The 17,111-nt window shown below is 39.5% G+C and overlaps 1 protein-coding gene across 2 annotated transcripts in view; it reads left to right on the forward strand.

Moving 5' to 3' along the window:
* The window catches only part of SLC9D1 (solute carrier family 9 member D1), a 69,883-nt gene extending 53,159 nt beyond the window's left edge, over positions 1-16,724 (forward strand). The window contains exons 10-13 of one of the 2 annotated variants that reach the window (XM_077813853.1): positions 3,425-3,575; positions 9,905-9,984; positions 10,619-10,822; positions 15,076-16,724. In XM_077813853.1, coding sequence (XP_077669979.1) covers positions 3,425-3,575; positions 9,905-9,984; positions 10,619-10,822; positions 15,076-15,189 — 549 coding nt within the window. In that variant the 3' untranslated portion in view covers positions 15,190-16,724. The remainder of the gene's footprint in view (positions 1-3,424; positions 3,576-9,904; positions 9,985-10,618; positions 10,823-15,075) is intronic. The other variant, XM_077813862.1, reaches the window with a different exon arrangement.
* Positions 16,725-17,111: the final 387 nt, after the last annotated feature.

A 17,111-nucleotide genomic window follows, 5' to 3' on the forward strand; every position in this document is an offset into this window, starting at 1 on the left:
CCACAGTTGTGACTGCAAGCAAAACAGAACAGTCCCATTCCTCCCTCACCATTCCACTGCAGCCTCAGATGTTGGAGGGATAGTTTGGGCCAGCAGGAAGAAAAGCTCCCCCTTCTCCACCCCAATTTGGGATTAATATAGGATCAGGTTTTTTGGACCTTGTTATGGGCATAATACTGGTTGCCTTTTTGAGGCTGGGGGGAAAAATTCCCTCCAATTGGCCTACACAGTGTGTGTTTTTGTCACTTTCCTCTCAGGAGCCCAGGGATCTTGTGTGTAGATTAGGTGGCAAAATTCATTTTTGTTGCAGTTTGGCAGGCGTTCAGTTCAGGTTATCGTTCAGTGGGGATCTAATTTCCTGATGAACTGGAATTGGAAGTGGATTACGAGAAGGCGGGAAATGGGGATGGGGCTCCTAATGACTGATAAAGCAAGGAGACCTTCCTACTGCTTAGCTCTCTGATGGAGGAAGCGGGGGTGATGGAGTCCAAGCAGCATTGCTGGGATCAGATTAATGGGGTGGGGGCACAAACAGTGACTCTCCACCAAGTGCTATGGGTTACAAAAGGAGGATGACCTGGACTGGATTAGTTATTACCAGATAGATAGCAGATGCATTACGTAATAAAGTTGTGGTCTGGTTAAATCCTATTTGTCTTGTATTTTTTCCTGCAGTATTAGCTACTGTATGTGTGATACTAATACTGTAGGTTTTCCCCAGGTAGAATAGTAGTAAATATTTTGTGTGGCTGGGGGTTTTATAATACTGCTTTCATTCTGGTGCAGTGGTTCTCAAACTTTCCAGACTACTGTACCCCTTTCAGGAGTTTGATTTGTCTTGCTTACCTTAAGTTTCACCTCACTTAAAAACTACTTGCTTACAAAATCAGACATAAAAATACAAAGTGTCGCAGTACACTATTACTGAAAAATTACTTACTTTCTCATTTTTACCATACAATTATAAAATAAATAAATTGGAATATAAATGTTGTACTTACATTTCAGTATGTAATATATAGAGCAGTATAAACAAGTTTGAGTAGCAGCCGTGTTAGTCTGTATGCGCAAAAAGAACAGGAGTACTTGTGGCAACATAAGAGACTAACAAATTTATTAGAGCATAAGCTTTTGTGGGCTACAGCCCACTTCATCGGATGCATAGAATGGAACATATAGTAAGAAGAAATATATATATACATACAGATAAGTTGGAAGTTGCCATACAAACTGTGAGAGGCTAATTAGTTAAGATGAGCTATTATCAGCAGTAGAAAAAAACTTTTGTAGTGATAATCAAGATGGCCCATTTAGATAGTTGACAGGAAGGTGTGAGGATACTTTACTACAAATTACAAAAGTTTTTTTGTAAAACTAGACAAATATCTAGATGAGTTAATGTCCCCCCGGGAAGACCTCTGAGTACCCTCTGAGATATGTGTACCCCTGGTTGAGAACCACTGGTCTGGAGAGTGGACAAAAGAAAGACAAAGCTACCATTTTCAGTGACACGTGTTTTATGCTCTGTTTTAACTTCTGCAGCAAGTGGATAGATTGAGGCTTTTATGTTGGAGGGGAAAATCAGGGTATTGTTTGGTGTATATAACTTCTAGTTGGTTATCGTGTTTATGCATTGTTGACTTGTGGATGGTATGTCTCTCATTTTATTTTAAGTTGTTACCTTGCTGAACAGTGATTCTCATGACACCACAGTAGCGTGAAAATCCAGTTGAAGAGATTGTAAATTCTTTCTTAAACACTGAATTAACCATCCCAAATGCAAATAATTAAAATGTAAACATTAATTATTTTGACACACAGCTCTTTTAATAACTTGACGCATGAGCATGTGTTATATCTTAGTAGCAAAAGCATATTTCAGTTGTGTGCTGAAAATGCTGTTTTTAAAGTGTGATTATTCCCTACAGTGCTGTTTCTTTTATAAATAATTAAAAAAAAAATTCTGTAAAATTTCTTTGACTCATATATTCCATCACATCCACCATCATGTGTTGGGTTTTTTTTGTTTGTTTTTCTCTGCCAAAGTGGTTTGAAGCTTTAAAACTTCTCTAATAATTTTAAATTCGTGATAAGAGCAGTCCATACTTTGAAAATAAAATTTAATTTAATTCTTAACATATGGGGTATCCAGATGTGATATGGCAGCCTACATGGGCTATAATTTTCTTTTATTAGTTTGATTACTGATAAATAACTATATTGTGTGATAGACCAATCCATATGATTCAATGTTTTGGAATTGCTTCAAAACTGTGGACAAATGGAGTTGTTTAATCAGCAGTCAATTCATTAATACTGACAAATACCCAGGTCTGGGTTTTTTTTTTTTTTTTTTTTTATTATTATTTTATTTGTTGATTTCCAGTTCATAGTAAATAAGACATTCTAGGCAGTGCATATCTCGGGGATTAATGCTTTCCTCCTTTGATTGTAGTTTCTTGGGTTTAGGCCTCTTACTTTATACTGCAACACCATCCAAGGCATAAATGTACTGTGTAACATGTTATTGCTTAATCTAAATTAGGATGGAAATAGTCAGTTTACTGCGTTCCCTCAATATTTATGACATTGTCTTTCAGTAAGATGTCTGCCTGCAGCAGCAGGATTTTAAATACCAGTTATATTTATATATATTATTTTTGAATACTTTTATACGTGATAAAAAGTGCTACTCACTATTTGAACACTCAGAGCATTGTCTTCATTTTGCATGGTGCAATTTCCTTGATTTTGTAAGCTTAAATTGAACTCTTGACAACCATTTTCTTTCCTTTTTAATGCCATGGATCATAAACAGACAAGCAGCAACAGAAGAGCAATGTGTAACATCTTTCAAGTATGATAGGCTCCACTTCAGCAGAGCACTTGTGTATGTGCTTAAATTCATCCCTATTCAGCAAAGCACTTAAGCATGTTCTTAAATCCCATTAACAGAATTTAAGCACATGCTCAAATCCTTTGTTAAATCAAGACCATAATCTTGTCCCAGATTATAAATTCAGAGTATTTATCCTTGTTTAACAATTGGCAGGAAATTTGCTGGTTTAAATTAGTTAAATTAGGTGAAATCCTATCTCTGTTGTTATCAATGGGAGTCAGTGGGACTAGATGTTATTCCTGGAACATCATACAAGAAGTCTTAAAGTGTGGGATAGAAAATTTACAATTATGTTTCTAGAGGGTGTCTAGTTTATTAATAATCTAGATTACCACAGTAAATACATTACTGTAGAATAATATATTGAAATCTTGTAAATTCCTTTCATTGTTGAAATTGTATTGACATGCAATAAGTAATACGTTAAATCCCAAAGCAGTATTTTTGTAGTCTATATCTGTAAACTATTATAATAATTGATGACAGCCAGAGAATAGGAATAAACTTTCCATTCTTCTTTAACAGATCACAGAGCTATTGGATGTTTCAATGGAATTGGGATGCTTCTTAGCTGGAGCACTGATCTCTTCTCAGGGTCACATGGTTACTGAAGAGATTATGTCCTGTATTGAACCAATACGTGACTTTCTTGCCATCATTTTCTTTGCATCTATAGGTAACTTTTTTAGGAAGTTCATTAAGTGTCAGACTGCAAGTGGGGGGGGGGGCGTTTACGGGATTTTTATTTTGTAAAAATATTAAGAAATGTATTCACTAACTACATTAACTTACTAATGTTTTATTTTTAAATACAGTATTGAAATATTTTATGGATGTGTAAATTAAATCTGTAATAACTCTGGCCTCTTACTGGCATTTTTAAATGCCAATTCTTGAGTAATTGTTAAATCTCTCAATTAAATTGGAGCTGTTTTACACACGGAGGGGGAGGGTGAATTTGGCAGGCTAGTGTAAACCTGTTGGTTATGTACAAGTGACTGGGTTGGAATATTCATAGCTAATAGTTCTCGGCTGAACTGTTAAACCACCAAGGGACATTTCAAGACACAGACAGCCTCAAGCCGTTCCACATCCTCCTTAGTATGACTAAGCTTGGGTGTCTCCCCACACTTCCCTTGTTTCCCCCCTCAATGGCCATATTGGGATCTTTGGGCTGCCTATCATCAGCAGCTCTCCAAGGCATCTAGCTCCCGGATTGAGCACCAGAATCTGTGCTCTTCTGTTCCTTCCACCCCTCCATCTCAGTCCCCACCACAGGAGGAGTTGTTGGAAGAACAAGAAAAAAGAGCTAATGAGGCAACCCCTTAAACAAATATTTATTTGTCGTCCTCTGATGAAGCATTTATCTCACCCCACACCCGCACAGATGATTTCAGACAATTTCAGGACCTGATGAACTGTCACTGACACTCTCCACATTCCCTTGGAAGAAGTCCAAGAGTTCCAACATAGATTATTGGATTTTCTTCATACTCCCTCTCTACTCAAGTAGCCTTACCCATAAATGAGGCTTTTCTAGAGATCACAAAAACAATTGGCAAATCCCTGCCACAGTGCCACCAACTTGTAAGAGGGCAGATACAAAAATACTACATTCCTGCTCGAGAATGGCATTTTTCTTCACGCATCCAGCCCCCAACTCTTTGGCTACAGATGCTGTGAATGAATGCAACAGACATTATTAAAAAGGACGCTCCCTACCCCATGATAAAGATCTAAAGCATTTGGACCACTTTGATTGCAAGAGCTACTCATCTGCCTCTGTGCAGTTCAGAATTGCTAATTATCAGGTGCTCCTTGCTAAATACAACGACATTAAGTATAGCAAGTTTAACTCCTTTATTGAACATCCCCTCCAAGGATAGTTTAAGGCCATCTTCACTGAAGACCAGCTCCTAGCAATAACTTTTTTACAAGTTTCCCTCAAAGTAGCTGATATGGCAGCTCACTCCATCTCCGCAGCTGTTGTCATGTCGTGAGCCTCATGGCTGTAGTCTTCAGGAATCTCAAGGGAGTAATATAGTGGAAGGCTTTCCCTTTGGTGGTCTCAACGAGTCCACAGATGAGTCCTTACACTCTCTGAAGGAATCAGGGGCTACCCTTTGTTCACTGGAGTTCTGTACATCTGCAAGCAAGAGAATATTCGATAGGTCACAATGGGCTCAATTTTCTACTTACCGCGAACCCTGAGAACTTCCTAGAAAGAAACTTACACTACAGAAAAGAAAAGTGTTGGCTACTTTGACAGCAACAACTCAGCCGTCCTTGTCAGCCAACCATACATTTTGATACCTTTGTTCCACTTTTTGCATCTGACATGCATCATCCTACCGTGATCTGCCCACCTTTTGGCAATCATCTCTCTCATTTTCTCACCTCATGGGAGTAGATTACTTCCAATAAATAGGTTTTGGAGGTTATAACATGAGGCTGCTCCATCCATTTCAAGTCCAGATCCTCTTCCCATCCCCTTCCTTGTCCCTTTCAGGAACCCATCTCATAAACCTCTGTGGAGACCAGAGGTTTTGTCCCTTCTGCATATAGGAACGGTGGAACTAGATCCCACCGAGCACAAAAGGAAAGTGTTCTATTCCAAATATTTTCTGGTTCCCAAAAAGAAAGGCAGTTGGAGACTGGTCTAGATCTCAGGATGCTAAATGCCTCCATCAAGGAGAAGAAGGTTAGGATGGTGATACTTGAAGCTATTATACCATTTCTAAATCCGGGGTGACTGGTTCGCAACCCTCGATATACAAGACACATACTTTCATATTTGCAATACGTCATTCTCGTAAGATGTTTCTATGTTGTGTTGTAAGTCAGAGGAGCACTTTAAATGTCAAGTGCTCCTCTTCAGGCTTCCTACTGCCCTCAGGATATTTACAAAGGTTATGGTGGTAGTTGCCACCAAATTTCAGTAATGGGGAGTAGTCTTCCCCTAGCTTGATGATTTGGCTACACCAAAGTTCAAGTCACTATCAAGAAAGCTGTGACTCTGTTCAACATGCTAGTGCTTCATTTTAATACTGAGAAGTCCTCTCTCTCACCAGTTCAGCAAATAGAATTCTTAGGGACCATTCTGGTTGCTACAAATCCAGACCTTACCTACTAAAGGTCAGATTTACTATATTAACAAATTTGGTTATGCAAGTACAGAGGAGTCCTCAGATAACTGCCAGGACTTCTCTGCAGCTCCTCAGCCACATGGCAGCATGTACCTTCCCCACATCACATGCCAGGTTACAACTCTGCTGCTTCCAGGCCTGTCCAACAGACAAAGATTGAACAAGTTACTCTCCATTCCTCATCATCCATTCCTCATCATGTACTAGTGTCCCTTGACTGGTGGAAGAATCCCAGCAAAGTCCCCTTCACCCATCCACCGCCCACCATCACTATTGTTTCTGATGCTTCCCTTCTAGGATGGGGGGCTCATCTTCAAGAGCACACTATTCAGGGCACCTGAACCTCTCAGGAATCTTTTAACCTTCTGGCACTCAGGGCCATCAGAGTTGCCTGTCAACACTTCCTTTGTATGATCTAAGGACAATCTGTCAGAATGTCAGACAATAGGATCAGTATGTATTACATACATTCTCTTGGGGAAGCGAGATCCTCTTCCCTTTCTGCAGAAGCAATAAAGCTATGGAACTGCTGTGTAGTCCATCACATCCTTATTGCAACTGTTTGCGTACCTGGCCTCCAGAATGCCATAGCCAATGATCTAAGCAGGCGCTTCTGTCCAGATCATGAGTGGGAACTCAATAACACCATAATAAAACAGATATATCTTTCTTGGGCTTTCCCAGAAATAGATCTTTTTGCCACCACCACCAAGAGACCATTTTGCTCAAGAGAAGGTCTAGGTTGTCATTCCTTGGGAGATGCCTTTCACATCTCCTGGTCAAAGAACTTGCTCTATGCTGTCTTCCAACACACCTCATCCTCAGAGTCCTACACAAGATTAAACAGGACAAAGCCAAAGTTACTGTGATTGTGCCGACTTGGCTGAGGCAGGCATGGTTTCCATACCTAATTTGTCTCTCATCTCACCCTGCTATCAATCTTCTGTTAATGCCCGATCTTCTCACTCAGGACTTTGGGATGAAGAATACTTCCCAACCTGAACATTCTATGAATCAAAGCTTGGCGGCTGGTTGCTTCTTGGGAATAGAATTATCCTATTCTATAGAGGTTCAACAGGTACTGTTGAATACCAGAAAAGAATCAACTAGAAAAACTTACCTGCAGAAATGAAGAGATTTTTACCACTGGGGTATGCAACAACAACTCTCTTCCACTAGCTCTCCTCTCTTGGAGATTATAGAGAACCTTTTCATTTTAAAGAACACAGACCTTTCTCTGAGTTCTGTTAATGTTCACATAACAGCCATCAGTGGGTTTCATTCTCCTGTGGAAGTGTGTTTGGTGTTAGCTCATCTTGCAACTTCAAAGTTCCTCAGAGGGTTATTTAATATATTTCCGCAGGTCAGGAAGCCCACCACCGCGTGGGATTTGAATTTGATCTTCAACACTCAGTTGAAACCTCCCTTTTGAGTCACTGGCCATTTGCTTGCTTTTCTAGTTATGCATGAAAACAACTTTCCTGGTGGCTATCCCCCTGCTCACATAGTTGGTGAGCAAGAGGATTGATGGCTGATCCTTCCTACAGAGTTTTCTTTAAAGGCAAAGTATTTCTCTGACCACATCCCTGGTTCTCACCACGGGTGACCTTGTATTTTCATATTTAATGTACCAGTTTTTCATCCTCAACCTAATTGGTGGAGGGAGGAAGCCACTCTTCACCTTTTATTAGCCATTTATTTGGACAGGACTAGATCCTTTCGTGCCTCTCCTAGATTATTTATCTCTTTCACAGACAGAGTTAAAGGGATACCTGTGTTCACCCAAAGATATTCCAAATGGGTTTCTAGTTGAATTCTCTCCTGCTGCAAGGCTGCTAATGTCCAGCGTCCTCCTAGGGCTATAGCCCATTCTACCAGATCTCAGTCCACTTCTGTACCCCTACTAAAAAAAAAATGACCTATTGTAAAAATTAACAAAGCTGCCACATGGGCCTCTATCCACACTTTCTCAAAGTACTATACCTTAGTGCATGTATCTCAGGCAGATGCTGCCTTTGGAATTGCTGCTTTCCAGATAGTCTTAGACCCTGCTCCAAAACACCCACCTCCATTTGAGGAGTACTGCTCATGAGGCACCTGAAGTGGAGCACATGTAAGGATATAACTCAAAAAAGGAAAGGTTACTTACCTTGTACAGTACCTGGAGTTCTTCAAGATGTTTGTTCATATGGATGCTCCATTACCTGCACTCCTTCCCCCCAACTTCAAAATCTTTTTTACATGGGATAGAGAAGGAACCAAGTGCTGTTTGTCCATCACAACCCTATATACCCTTGTCCTCCTGCGGGAATTCTGTGCCAAAAAATTAAATTCTGTGCACAGTATTTTCAAATTCTGCATATTTTGTCAAAATAACACAATATAATCACACCAGTTTCAATTATTTTTGGTCATTAATTTCAAAATACCTGTCAGAAAGTATGTCTGTAACAATACAGACAACAAAAAAGATTCAGGAAATATTTTTTGACAGATTCCTTACAAGGCATGTTAATACAGAACTCTGAGTAATAATTAATTTAAACTATAATACAAAACCATATTTCCCACACCCCTCAGAAGCAGTGCAAAGGCTTGGGGGAGTCAGAGGTAATGGAGGAGCTGAGGGAGAGAGAAGTAAATTATTGGGAAGGAGCTGGGGTGTGAACTTGGAGGGTTGTTGGGTATGTGTGGGGGAAAAATATGGAACAGGTTTTTTTGGGGGGCGGAGAGGGATTGTTAGGGAGCTTCCCCCATGCAGACCCTGCTGACTCCAGCCTCTCCCATTCAGTCAAGCACATCTGCCCCTGTCCCCATGTGTTCTTGCACCCCTAAGTGTCACAACACCTCCTGTCCACATGTCCCTCAGCCCCCACTCACACACCCATTCCCCCACCCCTGTGTGTCCCTGTAGCGCTTCCTCCAGTCCCTATGTCTGTGTCCCCACCCAGCCACCCCCTGTCCCTGTGTCCCTGCACCCCCATCCCCATGCATCTTTTGTGCCCCCATTCAGCCACCCCCCTGTCCCTATGTGGCGCTGCATCCTTTCCCCCCATCACCATGTGGCCCTGTGCCTCCACTCCCATTCAGCTCCTGCCCCAGTCTGTCCTTCCCCACTAGCCCTTATGAGCCCCTATCTGACCCCCTCCACAACCCCACGCTGTCTGTCTCCTCATAGCCCCTGTCTCCTGACCTGGTCTGACAGGCGCTGTGAAGAAGGCAGGTTCTTTCTCTTTCCTAGCTGTCCAGGAGCTGCTGCTGTGTTCTATCACCACATCACCTTCTGGTGGGTAAAAGGTGGAAATGCAGCAACATTTTGGCAGAAGCTTTTTTTTTTTTCCTGCACAAAAAAATAAAAATATGTGCAGCTCATTAATTATGCACGTGTGCAGTAGCACAGAATTCCCCCAGGAGTAACCCTTGGTACAAAGTATGAGGATAGCTAGGGTGTGTGCATGGACCAAACAGGCTTTTCTATCACCTACCAAAAATCTCTCATCAAAGGGGCATGGGGCACATGCACACCTAAAGTGGAATAATCATAGGGACAAACATTTGAAGAACTCCAGTTACTTTACAAGTTAAAAAATCTTTCCTAATCTTGTAGCTTCCCCCCAGAACAACCAACTAAACAAAAGCAAAAGAAATCACAATTATCTTGTAACATAACTATGTTGTTCCAGTGATTTCCACAGATGTATTTAAGAGAAACTATTACAAAGAAAACCAATCAGGAATTCATCATCCTTTGTATGTTTAGAAATGTACATGTAAATGTTCTTGTGTTATATTCACTATTACTGGAAAATGATATGGTAAAGCAATAATATTTCTAACCCATTCTCGGTTTCTCTTACAGGGCTTCATGTTTTCCCCACCTTTGTAATATATGAACTCACAGTCTTACTATTTCTTACATTATCAGTGGTAATAATGAAGGTATTTTTTTATTTATCTTTTGATAACATAGTATTTTAAGTGCTGCATGCCATATAATACATGTAATATTTAAAAAGAAGTGCGTAAGTATAGAATTGTCATGTTGGCAAAGATTTCTTCTGAATACAGTGTGTGTCTGTGAAATATAGTAAATGTTTTTATATAATAATAATAAATACCTAGTGCTTTTCATCAGTAGATCTCAAAGCACTTCACAGTATTTGATGTATTTATCCTTGCAACACCTCTGTGAACTAGGGAAATATATAAAGTGTTATTACTTTGAAGAATGTGTTTAATATCAGTTTTTGCTATATATTCTGTAATTTTTACTTAGTATTATATTTTGATGTGAGACTCCCAGTATTTAATGGGACTTTTTAACATTAAAGGGGGCTGTTAAATTTAGATTGACATCCATGAGTCTAGATTTTGCAGGATGTATGCCAGCATTATCAAATGTTTTCACTAAACCAAATTCTGTACTACTTGTAGACTGTATAAAGGACAGCTGCTAATGAACAGTCTGATTTAAGTGTTTAAATGCACAGTAACTGTTGGTTCAGAAGACCATTGTGCTGTTCAATACATGATAATAGAATACCTGGTGTAACTGTTGTTGCATTGATTACAGAGAGCATGCTGTTTTATCTACCATACTTCTAAAAACAAACTTTGTTTTTTAAAGTTTGTTTTGGCAGTGCTTGTCCTTTCTCTGATTCTTCCAAAGAGCAGCCAGTATATCAAATGGATCGTCTCAGCAGGGCTGGCTCAAGTCAGTGAGTTTTCTTTTGTTCTGGGAAGTAGAGCACGCAGAGCAGGGATCATTTCTCGAGAGGTGAGCTCCTTAGAGATATCCACTTCATTTTTAGAAACTGAGTAGTTGATTGGGTTTTGTATACTATATTGTATCTGAAACATACAGTCTAAATTGGTGATCTTTTGCTATCATCTTGCACATGCTAACTAATGAAATAGGCCTGCATAAATCAGAAGATATTTGATGCATGCAAGTCTTTCATAAATGTAACTTCGCTAAATAATTTATGCATCATTCATATAATTTCATATTGGGCTTCCATATTTTTAAAATGCAGCTTTCCCTTTTGGGTAACTTGTTTTTAATTTAGCACAGTCTTTAATTCCATAAAGAATTAACAACTCTAAAGTTTTGTACTGGATGGAGAATTTCTGATGACACCCAAATTATTAAAGCTAAGATTGAAGACCCTTTAAAATATCGTAGATCTATATGTAACTGATAGTTAATGAAAATGACTAATGAAATAACAGTGGCCTACAGCTACAGAGTGTGGGGACAGGAGACATACTAGTTTCCCAAACACATCTGTCAGCATACCTTAATCTTGACTTCCAAAACCTGTTGACTTAAATTGTTTTAAGCAAAAATGGCCAGCTTTTCCATAAGTTATGAAAACATGCACTACAGTGAGACCATCAGACTTATTTTCATTTTCAAGCTATTACAACCTTGTTCTCTAGAGGGAAAGCTTGTTGTATGAATTGCAATGAACTGTGGCTGCAAACATAGAATCATAGAATATCAGGCTTGAAAGGGACCTCAGGAGGTCATCTAGTCCAACCCCTGCTCAAAGCAGGACCAATCCCCAACTAGATCATCCCAGCCAGGGCTTTGTCAAGCCTGACCTTAAAAACTTGTAAAGAAGGAGATTCTACCACCTCCCTAGGTAACGCATTCCAGTGTTTCACCACGCTCCTAGTGAAAAAGTTTTTCCTAATATCCAACCTAAATCTCCCCCACTGCAACTTGAGACCATTACTCCTCGTTCTGTCATCTGGTACCACTGAGAACAGTCTAGATCCCTCCTCTTTGGAACCCCCTTTCAGGTAGTTGAAAGCAGCTATCAAATCCCCCCTCATTCTTCTCTTCCGCAGACTAAACAATCCCAGTTCCCTCAGCCTCTCCTCATAAGTCTTGTGTTCCAGTCCCCTAATCATTTTTGTTGCCCTCCGCTGGACGTTTTCAAATTTTTCCATATCCTTCTTGTAGTGTGGGGCCCAAAACTGGACACAATACTCCAGATGAGGCCTCACCAATGTCGAATAGAGGGGAACGATCACATCCCTCGATCTGCTGGCAATGTCCCTACTTATACATCCCAAAATGCCATTGGCCTTCTTGGCAACAAGGGCACACTGTTGACTCATATCCACTTTGTCGTCCACTGTAACCCCTAGGTCCTTTTCTGCAGAACTGCTGCCTAGCCATTCGGTCCCTAGTCTGTAGCGGTGCATGGGATTCTTCAGTCCTAAGTGCAGGACTCTGCACTTGTCCTTGTTGAATCTCATCAGATTTCTTTTGGCCCAATCCTCTAATTTGTCTAGGTCCCTCTGTATCCTATCCCTACCCTCCAGCGTATCTACCTCTCCTCCCAGTTTAGTGTCATCTGCAAACTTGCTGAGGGTGCAATCCACACCATCCTCCAGATCATTTATGAAGATATTGAACAAAACCGGCCCGAGGACCGACCCTTGGGGCACTCCACTTGATACCGGCTGCCAGCTAGACATGGACCCATTGATCACTACCCGTTGAGCCCGACAATCTAGCCAACTTTCTATCCACCTTTATAGTCCATTCATCCAGCCCATACTTCTTTAACTTGCTGGCAAGAATACTCTGGGAGACCGTGCCAAAAGCTTTGCTAAAGTCAAGGAATAACACGTCCACTGCTTTCCCCTCATCCACAGAGCCATTTATCTTGTCGTAAAAGGCAATTAGATTAGTCAGGCATGACTTGCCCTTGGTGAATCCATGCTGACTGTTCCTGATCACTTTCCTCTCCTCTAAGTGCTTCAGAATTGATTCCTTGAGGACTTGCTCCATGATTTTTCCAGGGACTGAGGTGAGGCTGACTGGCCTGTAGTTCCTTTTTCCAGTTGTCTGGGACTTCCCCCAATCGCCATGAGTTTTCAAAGATAATGGACAATGGCTCTGCAATCACATCTGCCAACTCCTTTAGCACTCTCGGATACAGCGCATCCGGCCCCATGGACTTGTGCTCGTCCAGCTTTTCTAAATAGTGCCGAACCACTTCTTTCTCCACAGAGGGCTGGTCACCTCCTCCCCATGCTGTGCTGCCCAGTGCAGTTGTCTGGGAGCTGACCTTGTTTGTGAAGACAGAGGCAAAAAAAGCATTGAGTACATTAGCTTTTTCCACATCCTCTCTCACTAGGTTGCTTCCCTCATTCAGTAAGGGGCCCACACCTTCCTTGACTTTCTTCTCGTTGCTAACATACCTGAAGAAACCCTTCTTGTTACTCTTAACATCTCTTGCTAGCTGCAACTCCAGGTGTGATTTGGCCTTCCTGATTTCACTCCTGCATGCCCGAGCAATATCTTCCCTGGTCATTTGTCCAGTCTTCCACTTCTTGTAAGCTTCTTTTTTGTGTTTAAGATCAGCAAGGATTTCACTGTTAAGCCAAGTTTGCTATATTTACTATTCTTTCTACACATCGGGATGGTTTGTCCCTGTAACCTCAATAAGGATTCTTTAAAATACAGCCAGCTCTCCTGGATTCCTTTCCACCTCATGTTATTCTCGCAGGGGATCCTGCCTATCAGTTCCCTGAGGGAGTCAAAGTCTGCTTTTCTGAAGTCCAGGGTCCGTATTCTGCTGCTCTCCTTTCTTCCCTATGTCAGGATCCTGAACTCGACCATCTCATGGTCACTGCCTCCCAGGTTCCCATCCACTTTTACTTCCCCTACTAATTCTTCCCGGTTTGTGAGCAGCAAGTCAAGAGCTCTGCCCCTAGTTGGTTCCTCCAGCACTTGCACCAGGAAATTGTCCCCTAAACTTTCCAAAAACTTCCTGGATTCTCTGTGCACTGCTGTATTGCTCTCCCAGCAGATATCAGGGTGATTGAAGTCTCCCATGAGAACGAGGGGCCTGCGATCTAGTAACTTCCGTGAGTTGCCAGAAGAAAGCCTCGTCCGCCTTGTCCCCCTGGTCTGGTGGTCTATAGCAGACTCCCACCACGACATCACCCTTGTTGCTCACACTTCTAAACTTGTAATAAATTTGTCAATAAAAATTGAGCCCACAGTCTCAGCACAAAAAACAATATAAATAAATCTATTACTTGAGCTAAAGAACTCCTTTATTCTGTGATAGCAGGAAGCTGTATAGTTGTTGGGGCCAGTTACATATAAGGGAGACATAAAAACATAGTGTATTATATAGGCATTCTTACTAATGGCAGTATGCTCCCCTCCATAACATGAAGTTATAAAAACTGCACTTTTGTAAAATAGTTGCAGCCTGTGCAAACAGAGATCACAATTGTGTGTGCATCCGATGAAGTGAGCTATAGCTCACGAAAGTTTATGCTCAAATAAATTTGTTCATCTCTAAGGTGGCACAAGTACTCCTTTTCTGTGAGAATGGTTTTCCAACCAGTTATGCACCCACCTTTAGAGTAGCTCCATCTAGGCTATATTTCCCGTAGTTTGTTTATGAGACGGTCATGCACGATCAAAAGCCTTACTTTAAGGTCTAGCACTTAAATTTCCAAAAAAACTATTAGTTTTTAAAGATGTAAACAGCTTTTTTTAAATTTTTTAATTAAAAGTAACTATTTTAAACTCTTCAGGATGTACAGTCATATAGTTATGCCTTTAGAATGAATGTAAGCACTTATGGTATGGATTATGGCTTGATTTTTATCTGTAAAATGGCTAGCACATTTTGGTGTTAATTAACACCAAATATAGTTTGTGGTGGGTTTTTTTGTTTGTTTTTGTTTTAAATGTAGTTGATACTTGGCTTTTGGTCTTGTCCAATATTGCATCCTGTGGGTTGCAGTTTTAAAATTGTCCTGTAAAATATACCAATAATTATTTGCATTTCACTACTTAATTTATGAATACATTTGCATGTGCAATTGCAGGCACAGAGTTGGAGGCCAGTCTGAGGCCTCTATTAAAAGTGGTCCAGAAATTCCCTAATTGGCATATCTCATTAACCTTCCCAACCCTTCCTTAGTTTATTGCATAACTATGAATATGAACTGTAGAGAAGTAATGGCATTCTGATCTCTAATTTTCAGGTATACCTCCTTATTTTGAGTGTAACTACTCTAAGCCTTTTGCTTGCCCCAGCACTGTGGAGAGCTGCAATTATGAAATGTGTACCAAGACCAGAGAGACGGTCAAGTACCTGACAAGACTTGTATGGAAATAATAAATTTCTTTGGAAAGAATCTCCTCATTGCTCATTGTGTTTCTATGCAGCTAGAAAACAGGAGGTTTTGATATTCCTCTAAACATGCACTTGGTTCTGAGCCTTATACTGATTTTAAGAAACAAAACAGTACATAAAAAAGGTTGGTATTTTAATGATTGCACAGCTTTTACAGAAAACTTTGTCACATATTAGAATCTGCCAGAATAACTTTTGATTTTGATCCAATCAGTTACACAGTGTAGAAATTATTTTTTTAAATATTGCATCATGCAGTCGCCTTGAATATTTTGCCTGGATGTGCCTTTTTATTACATTGATTTTCATCATCTACTGTTCATTCATCACAAAATTTTGTTTTTAAAAAAAAAAAAAAAGAGGGGGAAGGACAAAGAAAATTCAAGTTATTTTATCGTGCCCATGGTACCTTCTTAAAATAACTCTTGAGAAAGTTAAATGTAACATTCAAGAGTTAATATGCTGGTCCGACATCAGCCACAAAACATATATATCCAGTAGTGTGTAAACTCTGGCCCTTTAAGGGAGAGATGAGGTTTAACAACTCTAGCTTTCAGCTATTTTAAGCATTAAAATATATATCCCCAAATGATGCAGCCAATATTGTATGACATTGTACTTTTGATTTTTGTTATACCTCTTAAAGCAGATATTATGTATTTGCTTAGGGTTGTAACTTTAATTCATTTTAATTTGTTCTCATATTTATTGACTACATTTGTGACTAAAAGTTAACTGTGATCAGATGGTGTCCTGACTTTTAAACTGTTTTTAAGACTGACACCAATTATCAACATCTCCCGCTACTGATTATTGTTATACTAATTGTTTACATTTTTTTAATTAATTGTGACCAAAATAAAATGGAACAAAAAGCCTAAATATTTCAGAATTGAAAATAGATGTGAAAACATTTCAGTGACTCTCTAAAAGTGCTTTTGGATGAATGTAGTTAACTTATTCTACATTAAAAATGATTTTGTATAAATTATGTTTCACAAAAGAGGGACAATTTGGATGTGTTGAGAACATGCATAAGTCAAAACTTCAAATTTATACTGAATAAAATGCAAGCTTTTTAAAGTGATATTAAAAACATTTTATATTAATATTTGTGATATACGTATGTGCTTCTGTTTTAACAAATTCTTAAAATTTAGTCTGTGTAGTAGAGTAAACCTTGTGAAAGCCGCTCTTTAAATGTCATAGTATGAGCTAACAGAATGTAGTTTACTCTGACAAACTATGAAGATTTAGCTTGTGATTTTTGTTTAAAAAAAATGTTTTTGTTAAAATAGAAAGATATATAATTTGTCATCATTTTAGATCCAGTATTATTACACTGCCATATGAAATACCATTTTTGAGAGTCAAAAATAGAAAAATGCACATTAAATATGCGTTGTAGAATTTCTTAATTTGCTAATGAAATCTAAAAAAATCCACCACCTGAAGCACTGTTCAATTAATAAACATACCATCTTTAACAGAAAATAACTTTGAAGGCTCTTTATTTTAATTTTTTCATTAATTTCAGCTATAGTTTTCAGCTGCAAATCAGCATTTGACATTCTAATTACAAAAGTAATTGAAATAGACTGGCAGCATTACCGTACATTTGTTTAAAATAATTTACCGTTCTTTGAGTGATTTGTCTATAAGTATTCCACTTCTGGTGTGCCTGCACTTGAAATTGGAATTTTAGCTAGTGGTGTTCATTGGGCCTCACCTGCACTATCCCACCAACCTGAGGGCATAAAAGGTGGAACAAGGCCAATGATCAGTTCCTTTACACCTGTGGCTGCGAGATGTAAGAGAGCAGTGCCCATCTGTTGTACTTGTGCTTCTTCAAGAGAAATTGTATAGTTATCTTTAGTTTGGGTT

The sequence above is a fragment of the Eretmochelys imbricata genome, chromosome 1 (genome assembly GCF_965152235.1).
Source record: "Eretmochelys imbricata isolate rEreImb1 chromosome 1, rEreImb1.hap1, whole genome shotgun sequence".
Taxonomy (NCBI): Eukaryota; Metazoa; Chordata; order Testudines; family Cheloniidae; genus Eretmochelys; species Eretmochelys imbricata.